Source organism: Oncorhynchus clarkii, chromosome 17 (genome assembly GCF_045791955.1).
Source record: "Oncorhynchus clarkii lewisi isolate Uvic-CL-2024 chromosome 17, UVic_Ocla_1.0, whole genome shotgun sequence".
NCBI lineage: Eukaryota > Metazoa > Chordata > Actinopteri > Salmoniformes > Salmonidae > Oncorhynchus > Oncorhynchus clarkii.
In genome coordinates, this window is record NC_092163.1 from 80,747,345 (window position 1) to 80,763,532 (window position 16,188).

General features: G+C 44.0%; 1 protein-coding gene across 1 annotated transcript in view; it reads right to left on the reverse strand.

The window, feature by feature from the left end:
- Positions 1–16,188, reverse strand: part of LOC139369950 (metabotropic glutamate receptor 7-like) — a 372,213-nt gene that overhangs the window by 138,386 nt on the left and 217,639 nt on the right. Inside the window, exon 6 of the mRNA XM_071109233.1 lies at positions 1,997–2,197. Within this exon, the coding sequence (XP_070965334.1) occupies positions 1,997–2,197 (201 nt within the window). The remainder of the gene's footprint in view (positions 1–1,996; positions 2,198–16,188) is intronic.

Here is a 16,188-nt window from a genome sequence, read left to right on the forward strand (position 1 = left end):
TTAGCAGGTTATGAAAATAGGATCATTGGAAGAGAAATTGAGCTACAAAATATTTAGAGGTCTTTGTGTCCTTCTCTTTTATTCCTCGTGCTACAACCTCATACAAAGTGTTTTAAAGTGTTTTATTCCTCGTGCTACAAACTCATACAAAGTGTTTTAAAGTGTTTTCAATGTTTTCAATGGTGATATTCTTTCAGGCAGTGCCTGGAATTATGAGACCCCTGGTTTAGGGGTGCCTTTATAAGAAATAAAATACACGTTTTTCAGCACATTAAATAGAAATCTTTAAAAAATAGAGAGATTATCTGCAGAGCATTGATCATCATCACACGTCGTCATTCCTATCTGAGGAGTGTCTCTCTCTAGGTTAAAAAACGAGTTCACACAAGGCTCCCTTTCTTCTACAAGAAAGCAAAATCATTTTTTGCTAGGATGTTTTCTGTGATTCTTAACGTAAACATTTAGGGCAGTAGTGTATCTGTGTGTTGACGTCTGTGTAATGTATGAACATGGTCTTTTCTCTACCTCCACTAAAATCCAATCAATTCCTAAAACGTTTTTTTTTTCTCCTCATATTGTGCCTCAGAGTCTTTGTCTGTGTCTGAAATGGCATACTATTCCCTAGATAGTGCTCGTCTTTTGATCAGAGCCCTATAGGGAACAGCCATTTAGAACACAGCTTCCCTCTTTGGTCTTGTCTCTTCCACACAGTCAATACGATATCCTGTGTAAACTTGCTTTGGATGTTGCATTCTCCAGGACGAGGGGGGAGCTATGAGCAGCAAACACCATTATCATGTCTTACGCATTCACCTTAGCTGCTGCCTGAATAACTCCACAAACAAACCAGAACTGTGTTGCCTGTCAATTAGGCTACTCTTTTACTTCCTACTGTGTACAAAATAGCCCTTTATATACTTTCTCCTTGTAAACACTGTTATTACATCACTTCCTACAGTGTCAACATGGTCTCTTATGACATCACTTCCTACAGTGTGAACACGGTCCGTTATGACATCACTTCCTACAGTGTGAACATGGTCCGTTATGACATCACTTCCTACAGTGTGACCATGGTCTGTTATGACATCACTTCCTACAGTGTGACCATGGTCTGTTATGACATCACTTCCTACAGTGTGAACATGGTCTGTTATGACATCACTTCCTACAGTGTGAACATGGTCTGGTATTTGTTTGTATACTTCACTAATGAAAGACAATGTTGCAGCCCTATCTCTGGCAGCAGTAGATTTATTTAACTAATATCGACGTCTAAATATTTCACAAACAGTTCTGCTAAATATCGGACCAACAGTTCTGCTAAATATCGGACCAACAGTTCTGCTAAATATCGGACAAACAGTTCTGCTAAATATCGGACCAACAGTTCTGCTAAATATCGGACCAACAGTTCTGCTAAATATCGGACCAACAGTTCTGCTAAATATCGGACCAACAGTTCTGCTAAATATCGGACCAACAGTTCTGCTAAATATCAGACCAACAGTTCTGCTAAATATCAGACAAACAGTTCTGCTAAATATCGGACCAACAGTTCTGCTAAATATCGGACCAACAGTTCTGCTAAATATCGGACCAACAGTTCTGCTAAATATCGGACCAACAGTTCTGCTAAATATCGGACCAACAGTTCTGCTAAATATCAGACAAACAGTTCTGCTAAATATCAGACAAACAGTTCTGCTAAATATCAGACAAACAGTTTGGCTAAATATCGGACAAACAGTTCGGCTAAATATCGGACAAACAGTTCGGCTAAATATCGGACAAACAGTTCTGCTAAATATCGGACAAACAGTTTGGCTAAATATCAGACAAACAGTTCTGCTAAATATCGGACAAACAGTTCGGCTAAAAAGTTTACCAACACTTCGCCTAAATATTTCCCCAACATTTTAGTCTAAAGAGACTTTCATCAGGCTATTGGAAAAGAGGTGTTCATCACATCGTACACATTGCACATCGTACTTACCATTGAACGTGACACTGCGAATGTACTTGAGCAGTTTTTTGCCCCCGGCCAAGTCCATATCGGGACAGATCCCAGAGACGTCGGGACACAGGTCTCTCTGCATGTTGTGAAGGGCGTGGGCCATGGCGTACACTGCATCGATCACAAACTGAACCTTCCCCTCTTGCTCGTACTTAGAGTCCGTCCCAATCCGCTCTTGGCCTGCGGATGAAAAGAGGACAATATTAAGGACATGTTTTGGGAAAGAGAAATGGTAATCACCTGGGTAAACACTATAATATTCCTATGTATTTGCATTAATGAGGTGACCTAAAAAAAAATTTTTTTTTTTAAACATTTAGGACAATAACACACTAACATTACATTCCACAGACATGGGTTACCTTGCAACGATGCAAACCTTATTTAATAAATGATAGGAATCCGGTATTCACAATGTGTTGGTTTTTTAATAACTTCAAAAGAGAGACAAGGGGAAACCCGGTTAATATAACTAACAAAAGCATGGTACTGATACATTCTTACATGGTATTATAATGCTTTCGTGGATTTACACCTCATCTTTAAATCTGCTGTCTATATGGAGAGCCTTCACAGTTAGATTCATGCTGTTTTCATCACGATGACAGAGTGGACCCGTTGAATTAGACGCAGTTCAATAGAAATGGAGAGCCTTCACAGTTAGATTCATGCTGTTTTCATCACGATGACAGAGTGGACCCGTTGAATTAGACGCAGTTCAATAGTCACTTTATTTCCCACGGTTACTTTTTAAATCACCTTGGCTAATGTGGGAGAACTATATGAAAGGGCAACAACAAAAAAACAACAAAAAAAACAAGCCATTGTGTTTTTACCTTTAATGGTAGACACATTCTACTGAAATCAACATCTCGTATTGCATTGCCTGTCAGGGAATGCAATACTACTTTTTGTTGGTTTTCCATGGACACATTTTTGAGAAATAGTACATTGCATTCACATTGAATATGTCACAAACAGACATTTTGTTTTTACCGGCGACTATGATAATCTGATGATGATGATGATGATTATAATCAAAACAACAATTGGAAGAGTATTTTTCCTTCTTTACGCGTGTTCTTTTCCTTCTTTCAGATGACTGACTGACATTCTATTCTGACAATATGCTAATTTCCTGCGCCATGTTGATTACGTCACATGTTTACAGGATTTCTGACAGGCTTGATAATCAGACCTGTTGTGTTACATCATCATCTTACAAGACCATGAAGAGCAAGGGTCATTACATTTATTTTTTATATATGTATATTTTTTTACCTCCCCAATTCCGTGGTATCCAATTGCTAGTAGTTACTATCTTGTCTCATTGCTGCAACTCCCGTACGGACTCGGGAGAGGCGAAGGTCGAGAGCCACGCGACCTCCGAAAACACAACCCATCCAAGCCGCACTGCTTCGTGACACAGCGCCCATCCAACCCGGAAGCCAGCCGCACCAATGTGTCGGAGGAAAAACTGTACACCTGGCGACCTGGTTAGCGTGCACTGCGCCCGGCCCGCCACAGGAGTCACTAGCGCGCGATGAGACAAGGACATCCCTGCCGGCCAAGCCCTCCCTAACCCGAACGACGCTGGGCCAATTTTGCGCTTCCCGGTTGCGGCCGGCTGCGACAGAGCCTGGGCTCGAACCCAGAATCTCAGCCTTAGACCACTGAGACACCCGGGAGGCCTGGTCATTCCATTCATGATGAACATTAAAGTATATAGATATCTAATTTTGACTGAAGCAAAAGTATAATTTCGTTGTCAGTTTTAATTTATACAATTTATCTGATTTATTCTCTGGTTTATTATGATACATTTTTTACTTTTACACATTCATCTGCATAACCCAAAATGATCACTTGAACTTTAATTAATTAATAACTTTAATGAAGTAACCACTTAGAAAAAGAAAACGAGGAAGCTGCTGTAACTAGGGTTTCCTTCCAACCTTTTTATTTATTTATATTTTTAATGTCGGACATTTCACGGTGGAAAACCAAACATTTATCGGTAAACTTTACAAAATGTTGAGAAAGCAGAACGCGCCTCAACGCGCCTCAACGCGCCTCAACATGCCTCAACACGCCTCAACACGCCTCAACACGCCAGATGAGGTGGGATCTTTTTGGGTCACAGACACAGACAGACATACAGACAGACATACAGACAGACATACAGACAGACAGACAGACAGACAGACAGACACAGGCATACAGACAGACAGACAGACAGACAGACAGACACAGGCATACAGACAGACAGACAGACACAGGCATACAGACAGACAGACAGACAGACACAGGCATACAGACAGACAGACAGACACAGGCATACAGACAGACAGACAGACAGACAGGCATACAGACAGACAGACAGACACAGGCATACAGACAGACAGACAGGCATACAGACAGACAGACAGACACAGGCATACAGACAGACAGACAGACAGACAGACAGGCATACAGTAGATGTTTTGGGGTAAAATGTACTATGGAAGAAATGTCTGTGCTCAAATATTGATATAATAACCATCGTATGGAAGTAATCTTGGAGTCATGCGATGACACGTTGTGTGGTCCTCCCACCCTCCTCAGGAAGCTGTTTATTAGGCTACACACATTATTTGTTTACTGTTTATTTAACAAGGCAAGTCAGTGAAGAACACATTCTTATTTACAATGTGCGGCGCCCTATGGGACTCACGGTTGGTTGTGATACAGCCCGGAATCGAACCAGGGTGTCTGCAGTGACGGCTCAACGCACTTAGACCGCTGCGCCACTCGGGAGCCCGAGCGGAATAAATTATGATGAACTTCACAGGGTCTAAAGGTCATGAGCCTGACGCTCCTTTCAATAAATATCCACGGCTTTATTTTGGTGACTTGATCATCGACAAATAAAAATAATTGTCCATAATAATTTCAACATGTACTGTAGGCTATACCCGCACAGTATCTGCAAGCTGTTAGCGAGACTGCACAATACTAATACCAGAGTGGAAACGCTCACTATATAACACCGTTGTTGTTGTTGTGAGAAAAACCATCAATAGAGTTGAATACGCAAAGGAAACGCATTTACGTCGGCACATGGGAATTGAACTGCGAAAAAAAAATTATTTTTATGTGCACTACGTCATCACACACACACACACACACACACACACACACACACACACACACACATTATCTGCCTTTTGTCCACAACTGGTATATTTGATGGAGACACATTTCTGATGGGAAAAAATGTACATGTTGGTTTTATGCAGATTTTAGAATATTCACGTGAAAATCTGTCGCCAATTGGATGGAAACCTAGCTTGTGGAGAAGGTGAACGTTCAGTTCACGAGCTTACTCCAAAATATGGCATTGCCGAAATTTGCAATTCTAGAGAAAAATGTCAAATACCAACAACAGAGTCAGAAAAGAAGCTGAAATGGTTGCCCTGGGCTGGAATTGTATTAAGCATTGGCTTTGTTTTGGCACGCGCACACACACACACACACACACACACACACACACACACACACACACACACACACACACACACACACACCTACTGTATGTGGCCATGCACACAGCTACAGATGTAGGATATTAATTTGATCATTTGCAAGAGAACTTTCCTGCACACCCCCAAAAAATTAACAATTGCTGTTTAAAAAGGCTTCTAAAGTTTTGTAATTTCCACTTTGAATTCCCAGGTTGATGGCACCTTAACTGGAGAGGACGGGACTCCCCGTAATAGCTGGAACAGAATTAGTGGAATTAGAATAGAATACCTCAAACACATGGTTTCAATCCATTTCATCCTTTCCAGACATTATTAAAAGCCTCCACTGATTGAAAATTCAGACTTGATTTTCACTCATGAAAAATGTACATTAATTATAAGCAACATAATAACTCACATGTCCTGTTGCTGCAGGATTATATTTTGGCTGGAGAATATTGTAAGAGTGTTGTGGGATAAGCTACGGACCCTGAAAACAATTGCATTTTATCAAGGGCAAAGACACTGTGACGACAACAGTGGCACAACATTCCACAGGCCACAATCAACCTCCTAATCGACATTATGCAAAGGAGATGTGTGTCCTGCTGCATGAGGCAAATGGTGATCACACCAGATACTGACTGGTTTCCTGATCCACGACCCCTACCTTTAAAAAAAAGATAAGCATATCTGTAATCCCAGCCATATGAAAGGGGCCTAATGAATTCATTTCAATTGACTGATTATGTTAAAATAACTGTAAAAATGTGTAAAATCTTAGAAATTGTTGCAAGTTGCATTTATATTTTTGTTCTCTATGTACGGGTTCCGTTATGGTTATAAGTCAAATAACTGTTTAGAACCTTTTTCTGGTGTGTACCCTACCAAACACATGGATACATGATAATTATATAACCTATCAAACAAACTAATTTCACATTAGACAAGGGGCATTGAATTCTCTGTCACGCTTCCTCTGCTCCCTCAGGACTGTATTTCTCTCTCCCTCTCTCTCTCTCTCTCTCTCTCTCTCTCTCTCTCTCTCTCTCTCTCTCTCTCCCCCCTCTTTCTCTCTCTCCCTCCCTCCCTCCCTCTGCTCTCTCTCTCTTTCTCTCTCTCTCCCTCTGCTCTCTTTCTCCATCCCCTCTCTCCCTTTTTTATTTTGTGCCTCTCTCTATGCCTGCAGCCCCCCCTCTCTCTCTCACACACACACACACACACACACACACACACACGGTAGCGTAGTCTACATCAGAGTAGAGTACATCCGGTGCTGTTGAATGGATCCTGTGAGGCAAAGATAAACACACAATGTCCACATCGACAGTGTATATGATGGTGATGTATAGAAGGATGTGGGAGACTTGGATGAGGTTAAATGGGGTCAAATGGGGTCAAAAGCCGCAGTTCTCCACCTCTCCATATTCTCCTGGAACCCAATCACCAAGCAATATGGCAACCTTTCATTTTCAGATCATACATTGTGGGGGAGGTGCTACAATAAATCAGTTGTATAGCCCCTCAAACATGGTAGAGTGGAATTGATGCTAACATGTCAGCTATTTAGCCTCTCAAACATGGTATAGTGGAATTGGTCGCATACACGTGATTAGCATATGTTGTATAGCGAAATGCTTACAATATTTACAATCAATTAAAGTGAATTAGACACCGTAGAATAGTATAGAGTACAGTATATACATATGAGATGAGTAATACAAGATACGGAGACATTATTAAAGTGGCTAGTGTTTCATATCCATAAAGTGGCCAGTGATTCCTAATCTATGTCTATAGGCAGACGTCTCTAATGTGCTAGTGATGGCTGTTTAGCAGTCTGATGACCTTGAGATGGAAGCTGTTTAGCAGTCTGATGGCCTTGAGATAGAAGCTGTTTACAGTCTGATGACCTTGAGATAGAAGCTGTTTAGCAGTCTGATGGCCTTGAGATAGAAGCTGTTTTTAAGTCTCTCGGTCCCAGCTTTGATACACCTGTATTGACCTCACCTTCTGGATGATAGCGGGGTGAACAGGCACTGGCTCGGGTGGTTGACGTCATTGATTATATTTTTGGCCTTCCTATGGCATCGGATGCTGTAGGTGTCCAAGAGGGCGGTGAAGTTTCCCAAAGGTAATGCGAAGGGCAGACCACACCACCCTCTGGAGAGCCTTACGGTTGTGGGCGGTGCAGTTGCCATACAAGGCGGTGATACAGCCCGACAGGATTCTCTCGCATCTGTATAGGTTTGTGAGGGTTTTAGGTGTTAAGCCAAATGTATTTAGCCTCCTGAGGTTGAGGAGACGCTGTTGCGCATTCTTCACCACACTGTCTGTGTGGGTGGACCATTTCAGATTGCCAGTGATGTGTACGCCAAGGAACTTGCAGCTTTCCACCTTGTCCACTGCGGTCCCATTGATGTGGATAGGGGGGCTGCTCCCTCTGCTGTTTTCTGAAGTCCACGATCATCTCCTTAGTTTTGTTGCCTACTACTGTTTTGTCGTCTTCAAACTTGACGATTGAGTTGGAGGCGAGCATGGCCACGCACTCATGGGTGAACAGGGAGTACAGGAGGGGGCTGAACAAGCACCCTTGAGGTGCCCCAGTGTTGAATATCAGTGAGGAGGTGTTGTTTCCTACCTACACCACCTGGGGTCAGGAGGTCCAGGACGGGGTTCAGACCGAGCCCCTCCAGCTTGATGATGAGCACAGAGGGTACTATGGTGTTGAATGCTGAGCTGTCGTCAATTAACAGCCTTCTTACATAGTATGTATGTAGGTATGCCTCTTGTCCAGATGGGACAGGGCAGTGTGCGTGGTGTGGTGGCGGTTGCATCATCTGTGGATCTATTGGGGCGGTAAGCAAATTGAATTGGGTCTAGGGTGTCAGGTAAGGTGGAGGTGATATGATCCTTGACTTACCTCTCAAAGCACTTCATGATGACAGAGGTGAGTGCTATGGGGCGATAGTCATTTATTTCAATTGCCTTTGCTTTCTTAGGTACAGGGACAATGCTAGCCATCTTGAAGCATGTGGGGACATCAGACTGGGATAGGGGGAGACCGAATATATCTCTAAACACACCAGCCAGCTGGTCTGCACAAGCTCTGAGGACGAGGCTAGGGATACCATCTGGGCCGGCAGCCTTGCGAGGGTTAACACTCTTAAATGTCTTACTCACGTCGGCCACGGAGAAGGAGAGCCCACAGTCCCTGACAGTGGGCAACGTCGGTGGCACTGTATTATCCTCAAAGCTGACAAGGAAGGTATTTAGTTTGTCCGGAAGCAAGACGTTGGTGTCCATAACATGGCTGGTTTTCCTTTTATAATCCGTGATTGTCTATAGACCCTGCCACATATGTCTTGTGTCTGAGCCATTGAACTGGGACTCAACTTTGTCCCTATATTGACATTTAGCCTGCTTGGTTGTATTGCGGAGGGAACTACACTGTTTGTGTTCTTCCATATTTCCAGTCTTTTTGTCCTGGTTAAATGAGGTGGTTTGCACTTTCAAATTTGCGCGAATGCTCCCATCTATCCACGGTTTCTGGTTGGGGTAGGTTTTAATTGTCACAGTGGGCACAACATCTCCAATGCACTTCCTAATAAACTCGTTCACTGTATCGCTATATAAAATCAATACTATTTTCTGAAGCTACTCAGTATAGTGGAGTTGATGTTAATGTGTCAGCTGTTTAGCCTCTCAAACACGGTATTTAAACCTGATGTTAATATGTCAGCTGTTTAGCCTCTCAAACACGGTATTTAAACCTGATATTTGTCACGCCCTGACCTTAGAGATCATTTTTATGTCTCTATTTTGGTTTGGTCAGGGTGTGAGTTGGGGTGGGCATTCTATGTTTAGTTCTATGTTTTCTATTTCTGTGTGTTTGACCGGGTGTGGTTCTCAATCAGAGGCAGCCGTCTATCGTTGTCTCTGATTGAGCACCATACTTAGGTAGCCTGTTTTCCCACCTGTGTTTTGTGGGTAGTTATTTTCTGTTTTGTGTGTTTCTGCACCAGACAGAACTGTTTTGTTTGTTAACGCTTTGTTATTGTTTGTTCTAGTGTTCAGTTTTATTAAAAATCATGAACACGTACCACGCTGCACCTTGGTCCTCTTCTTCAAACAGCCGTTACAATGTTAATATGTCAGCTGTATAGCCTCTCAAACACGGTATTTAAACCTGATGTTAATATGTCAGCTGTATAGCCTCTCAAACACGGTATTTAAACCTGATGTTAATATGTCAGCTGTATAGCCTCTCAAACACAGTATTTAAACCTGATGTTAATATGTGATGCAGAAAAATTAATCCATGCTTTTGTCACTTCTAGGTTAGACTACTGCAATGCTCTACTTTCCGGCTACCCGGATAAAGCACTAAATAAACTTCAGTTAGTGCTAAACACGGCTGCTAGAATCCTGACTAGAACCCAAAAATTTGATCATATTACTCCAGTGCTAGCCTCTCTACACTGGCTTCCTGTCAAAGCAAGGGCTGATTTCAAGGTTTTACTGCTAACCTACAAAGCATTACATGGGCTTGCTCCTACCTATCTCTCTGATTTGGTCCTGCCGTACATACCTACACGTACGCTACGGTCACAAGACGCAGGCCTCCTAATTGTCCCTAGAATTTCTAAGCAAACAGCTGGAGGCAGGGCTTTCTCCTATAGAGCTCCATTTTTATGGAACGGTCTGCCTACCCATGTCAGAAACGCAAACTCGGTCTCAACCTTTAAGTCTCTACTGAAGACTCATCTCTTCAGTGGGTCATATGATTGAGTGTAGTCTGGCCCAGGAGTGGGAGGGTGAACGGAAAGGCTCTGGAGCAACGAACCGCCCTTGCTGTCTCTGCCTGGCCGGTTCCCCTCTTTCCACTGGGATTCTCTGCCTCTAACCCTATTACAGGGGCTGAGTCACTGGCTTACTGGGGCTCTCTCATGCCGTCCCTGGAGGGGGTGCGTCACCTGAGTGGGTTGAGTCACTGATGTGGTCATCCTGTCTGGGTTGGCGCCCCCCCCCCCCCCCTCTTGGGTTGTGCCGTGGCGGAGGTCTTTGTGGACTGCTAGGGTCAGTTTGTTATATCTGGAGTACTTCTTCTGTCCTATTCGGTGTCCTGTGTGAATCTAAGTGTGCGTTCTCTAATTCTCTCCTTCTCTCTTTCTCTCTCTCGGAGGACCTGAGCCCTAGGACATTGCCCCAGGACTACCTGACATGATGACTCCTTGCTGTCCCCAGTCCACCTGGCTGTGCTGCTGCTCCAGTTTCAACTGTTCTGCCTTAATATTATTCGACCATGCTGGTCATTTATGAACATTTTAACATCTTGGCCATGTTCTGTTATAATCTCCACCCGGCACAGCCAGAAGAGGACTGGCCATCCCACATATGCTCTCTCTAATTCTCTCTTTCTTTCTCTCTCTCGGAGGACCTGAGCCCTAGGACAATGCCCCAGGAATACCTGACATGATGACTCCTTGCTGTCCCCAGTCCACCTGACTGTGCTGCTGCTCCAGTTTCAACTGTTCTGCCTTATTATTATTCGACCATGCTGGTCATTTATGAACATTTGAACATCTTGACCATGTTTTGTTATAATCTCCACCCGGCACAGCCAGAAGAGGACTGGCCACCCCACATAGCCTGGTTCCTCTCTAGGTTTCTTCCTAGGTTTTGGCCTTTCTAGGGAGTTTTTCCTAGCCACCGTGCTTCTACACCTGCATTGCTTGCTGTTTGGGGTTTTAGGCTGGGTTTCTGTACAGCACTTTGAGATATCAGCTGATGTACGAAGGGCTATATAAATAAATTTGATTTGATTTTGATTTGATTTGATGTCAGCTGTATAGCCTCTCAAACACGGTATTTAAACCTGATGTTAATATGTCAGCTGTATAGCCTCTCAAACACGGTATTTTAAACCTGATGTTAATACCGTGTTGAGTGTCATTGCTGAACAGTGCAGCTAGAAATTCCAATGCTACCAGATTAGTTATTTTATCATGGAAAAATGCAAAGACGAAGAACAAGTAAAAGACATTCGCGGCAGCTTCCCTGAAACAATGCATTGGAAGACATTAGAACATGGTGATAGGGCAATTTATTTTTTCTTCGTATACCCTGTGACAGTTCAGAAATACAGCTGTGTGATTGGTTATTGTAGAGGTTGCATTGGGAATGCAGTACCCGATTGTTTCAGTGCTGCTCGTAAAACCACCAAACAGAGTGTTTGGGTTAGCCATAATAGATATATTACCACTGTGGGACAGCTGGGTACAGAAGCTTATTGATGACCTCTCTTCTTCTCTTCCCATGGCAGCGATAATCTTCCAGGAGGGAAATGTGAAGAGAAAAAAAACAATGCAGAAGACAAAACCATCCCAAATGGAACCCTATTCCCTATATAGTGGTACTACTTTATACCTGAGCCCTATTCCCTATATAGTGCACTACTTTAGACCAGAGCCCTATTCCCTATATAGTGGTACTACTTTATACCTGAGCCCTATTCCCTATATAGTGCACTACTTTAGACCAGAGCCCTATTCCCTATATAGTGGTACTACTTTATACCTGAGCCCTATTCCCTATATAGTGCACTACTTTATACCTGAGCCCTATTCCCTATATAGTGTACTAGTTTAGACCAGAGCCCTATTCCCTATAGTGTACTAGTTTAGACCAGAGCCCTATTCCCTATAGTGTACTACTTTAGACCAGAGCCCTATTCCCTATATAGTGTACTAGTTTAGACCAGAGCCCTATTCCCTATATAGTGTACTAGTTTAGACCAGAGCCCTATTCCCTATATAGTGTACTAGTTTAGACCAGAGCCCTATTCCCTATATAGTGTACTAGTTTAGACCAGAGCCCTATTCCATATATAGTGCACTAGTTTAGACCAGAGCCCTATTCCCTATATAGTGTACTAGTTTAGACCAGAGCCCTATTCCATATATAGTGCACTAGTTTAGACCAGAGCCCTATTCCCTATATAGTGTACTAGTTTAGACCAGAGCCCTATTCCCTATATAGTGTACTAGTTTAGACCAGAGCCCTATTCCCTATATAGTGTACTAGTTTAGACCAGAGCCCTATTCCATATATAGTGCACTAGTTTAGACCAGAGCCCTATTCCCTATATAGTGCACTAGTTTAGACCAGAGCCCTATTCCCTATATAGTGTACTAGTTTAGACCAGGGCCCTATTCCCTATATAGTGTACTAGTTTAGACCAGAGCCCTATTCCCTATAGTGTACTAGTTTAGACCAGAGCCCTATTCCCTATAGTGTACTACTTTAGACCAGAGCCCTATTCCCTATATAGTGTACTAGTTTAGACCAGAGCCCTATTCCCTATATAGTGTACTAGTTTAGACCAGAGCCCTATTCCCTATATAGTGTACTAGTTTAGACTAGAGCCCTATTCCCTATATAGTGTACTAGTTTAGACCAGAGCCCTATTCCCTATATAGTGTACTAGTTTAGACCAGAGCCCTATTCCCTATATAGTGTACTAGTTTAGACCAGAGCCCTTTTCCCTATATAGTGTACTAGTTTAGACCAGAGCCCTATTCCCTATATAGTGTACTAGTTTAGACCAGAGCCCTATTCCCTATATAGTGTACTAGTTTAGACCAGAGCCCTATTCCCTATATAGTGTACTACTTTAGACCAGAACCCTATTCCCTATATAGTGTACTAGTTTAGACCAGAGCCCTATTCCCTATTTATTTTTATTTTTATTTTTTATTTTACCTTTATTTAGCCAGGCAAGTCAGTTAAGAACAAATTCTTATTTTCAATGACGGCCTGGGAACAGTGGGTTAACTGCCTGTTCAGGGGCAGAACGACAGATTTGTACCTTGTCAGCTTGGGGGTTTGAACTCGCAACCTTCCGGTTACTAGTCCAACGCTCTAACCACGCTCTAACCACTAGGCTACCCTGCACTACGACCAGAGTCCTATTCCCTATATAGTGTACTAGTTTAGACCAGAGTCCTATTCCCTATATAGTGTACTAGTTTAGACCAGAGCCCTATTCCCTATATAGTGTACTACTTTAGACCAGAACCCTATTCCCTATATAGTGTACTAGTTTAGACCAGAGCCCTATTCCCTATATAGTGCACTACGACCAGAGTCCTATTCCCTATATAGTGTACTAGTTTAGACCAGAGCCCTATTCCCTATATAGTGCACTACGACCAGAGTCCTATTCCCTATATAGTGCACTACGACCAGAGTCCTACAGGGAAAAAGCTGCCATTTAAGAAGAAGCCAGTAAAAGTTTGGCCTGGCTTGAGTGAACCTTGAGGGGGGAGGCACAAGGAGAGGACGCCATCGTCCTATAAATCCCATCCTAATCATCTCATTATGTCTCGTTAAAGGGAGACACGGCGCTAGCAGCTAACGAGCCAAGCGTGTAATAACCCAACAGAGAGGTGGAGGGTTGGTACTTAATGTAGGGCAGGACATGAAAATAACAGCTCAGGTATATTAGTAATATAGGGGCTAGCATTCCCACCTGGTGGTCCCCTGACTGACTGTATAGTTTCCTTTCAAATCAAACGGCTGACCCCAATCTCCCCTCCCTCACCGGTAACACCAGACCCCAGGTCTCTTCTCCCCCACACACCATGACACTATCTCCTCTCCCTCACCGGTAACACCAGACCCCAGGTCTCTTCTCCCCCACACACCATGACACTATCTCCTCTCCCTCACCGGTAACACCAGACCCCAGGTCTCTTCTCCCCCACACACCTGGACACTATCTCCTCTCCCTCCCGATCAGCACCAGACCAGACTCTCACTCCCTCCCAAACCTCCCAATAATACACCTCACCCCCTCCTGCCATCCTACCCCTATCTCCCCTCCATCACTCCCTCCATATCAGGAACCCAGGACTTCTACTGCACTGCATTACAATGTTATCCTTAACAGCAGCATAAGCTTCCCCTAATGTCATCGAATCATGTCCCTTGATGTGCAAATTGATGTGTAAATTAGCCTCGTAGATAGTAAAAACATCTGAGCTGCACTTCCTAACCTCCTGCCAAATGTATGACCATATTAGAGACACATATTTCCCTGAAAATTACACAGAGCCACAAAGAATTTGAAAACAAATGTTGATAAACTCCCATGTCTTTTTGCATATTTATTGGGTGAAATACCACAGTGTGCCATCAGCAAGATTACTTTTATACCTTTATTTAACTAGGCAAGTCAGTTAAGAACAAGTTCTTATTTTCAATGACGGCCTAGGAACAAGTGGGTTAACTGCCTGTTCAGTGGCAGAAAGACAGATTTGTACCATGTCAGGTCGGGCATTTGAACTTTCGGTTACTAGTCCAATGCTCTAACCACTAGGCTACCCTGCCACGTCTACACTCTAACCACTAGGCTACCCTGCCACGTCTACACTCTAACCACTAGGCTACCCTGCCACCTCTACACTCTAACCACTAGGCTACCCTGCCACCTCTACACTCTAACCACTAGGCTACCCTGCTTCCTCTACACTCTAACCACTAGGCTACCCTGCCACCTCTACACTCTAACCACTAGGCTACCCTGCCACCTCTACACTCTAACCACTAGGCTACCCTGCCACCTCTACACTCTAACCACTAGGCTACCCTGCCTCCTCTACACTCTAACCACTAGGCTACCCTGCCACCTCTACACTCTAACCACTAGGCTACCCTGCCTCCTCTACACTCTAACCACTAGACTACCCTGCCACCTCTACACTCTAACCACTAGGCTACCCTGCCTCCTCTACACTCTAACCACTAGGCTACCCTGCCACCTCTACACTCTAACCACTAGGCTACCCTGCCACCTCTACACTCTAACCACTAGGCTACCCTGCCACCTCTACACTCTAACCACTAGACTACCTGTCTCCTCTACACTCTAACCACTAGGCTACCCTGCCTCCTCTACACTCTAACCACTAGGCTACCCTGCCACCTCTACACTCTAACCACTAGGCTACCCTGCCACCTCTACACTCTAACCACTAGGCTACCCTGCCACCTCTACACTCTAACCACTAGACTACCTGTCTCCGCTACACTCTAACCACTAGGCTACCCTGCCACCTCTACACTCTAACCACTAGACTACCTGTCTCCTCTACACTCTAACCACTAGGCTACCCTGCCTCCTCTACACTCTAACCACTAGGCTACCCTGCCACCTCTACACTCTAACCACTAGGCTACCCTGCCACCTCTACACTCTAACCACTAGGCTACCCTGCCACCTCTACACTCTAACCACTAGACTACCTGTCTCCGCTACACTCTAACCACTAGGCTACCCTGCCACCTCTACACTCTAACCACTAGGCTACCCTGCCACCTCTCCACTCTAACCACTAGGCTACCCTGCCACCTCTACACTCTAACCACTAGGCTACCCTGCCACCTCTACACTCTAACCACTAGACTACCCTGCCACCTCTCCACTCTAACCACTAGGCTACCCTGCCACCTCTACACTCTAACCACTAGACTACCTGCCTCCTCTACACTCTAACCACTAGGCTACCCTGCCACCTCTACACTCTAACCACTAGGCTACCCTGCCACCTCTACACTCTAACCACTAGACTACCCTGCCACCTCTCCACTCTAACCACTAGGCTA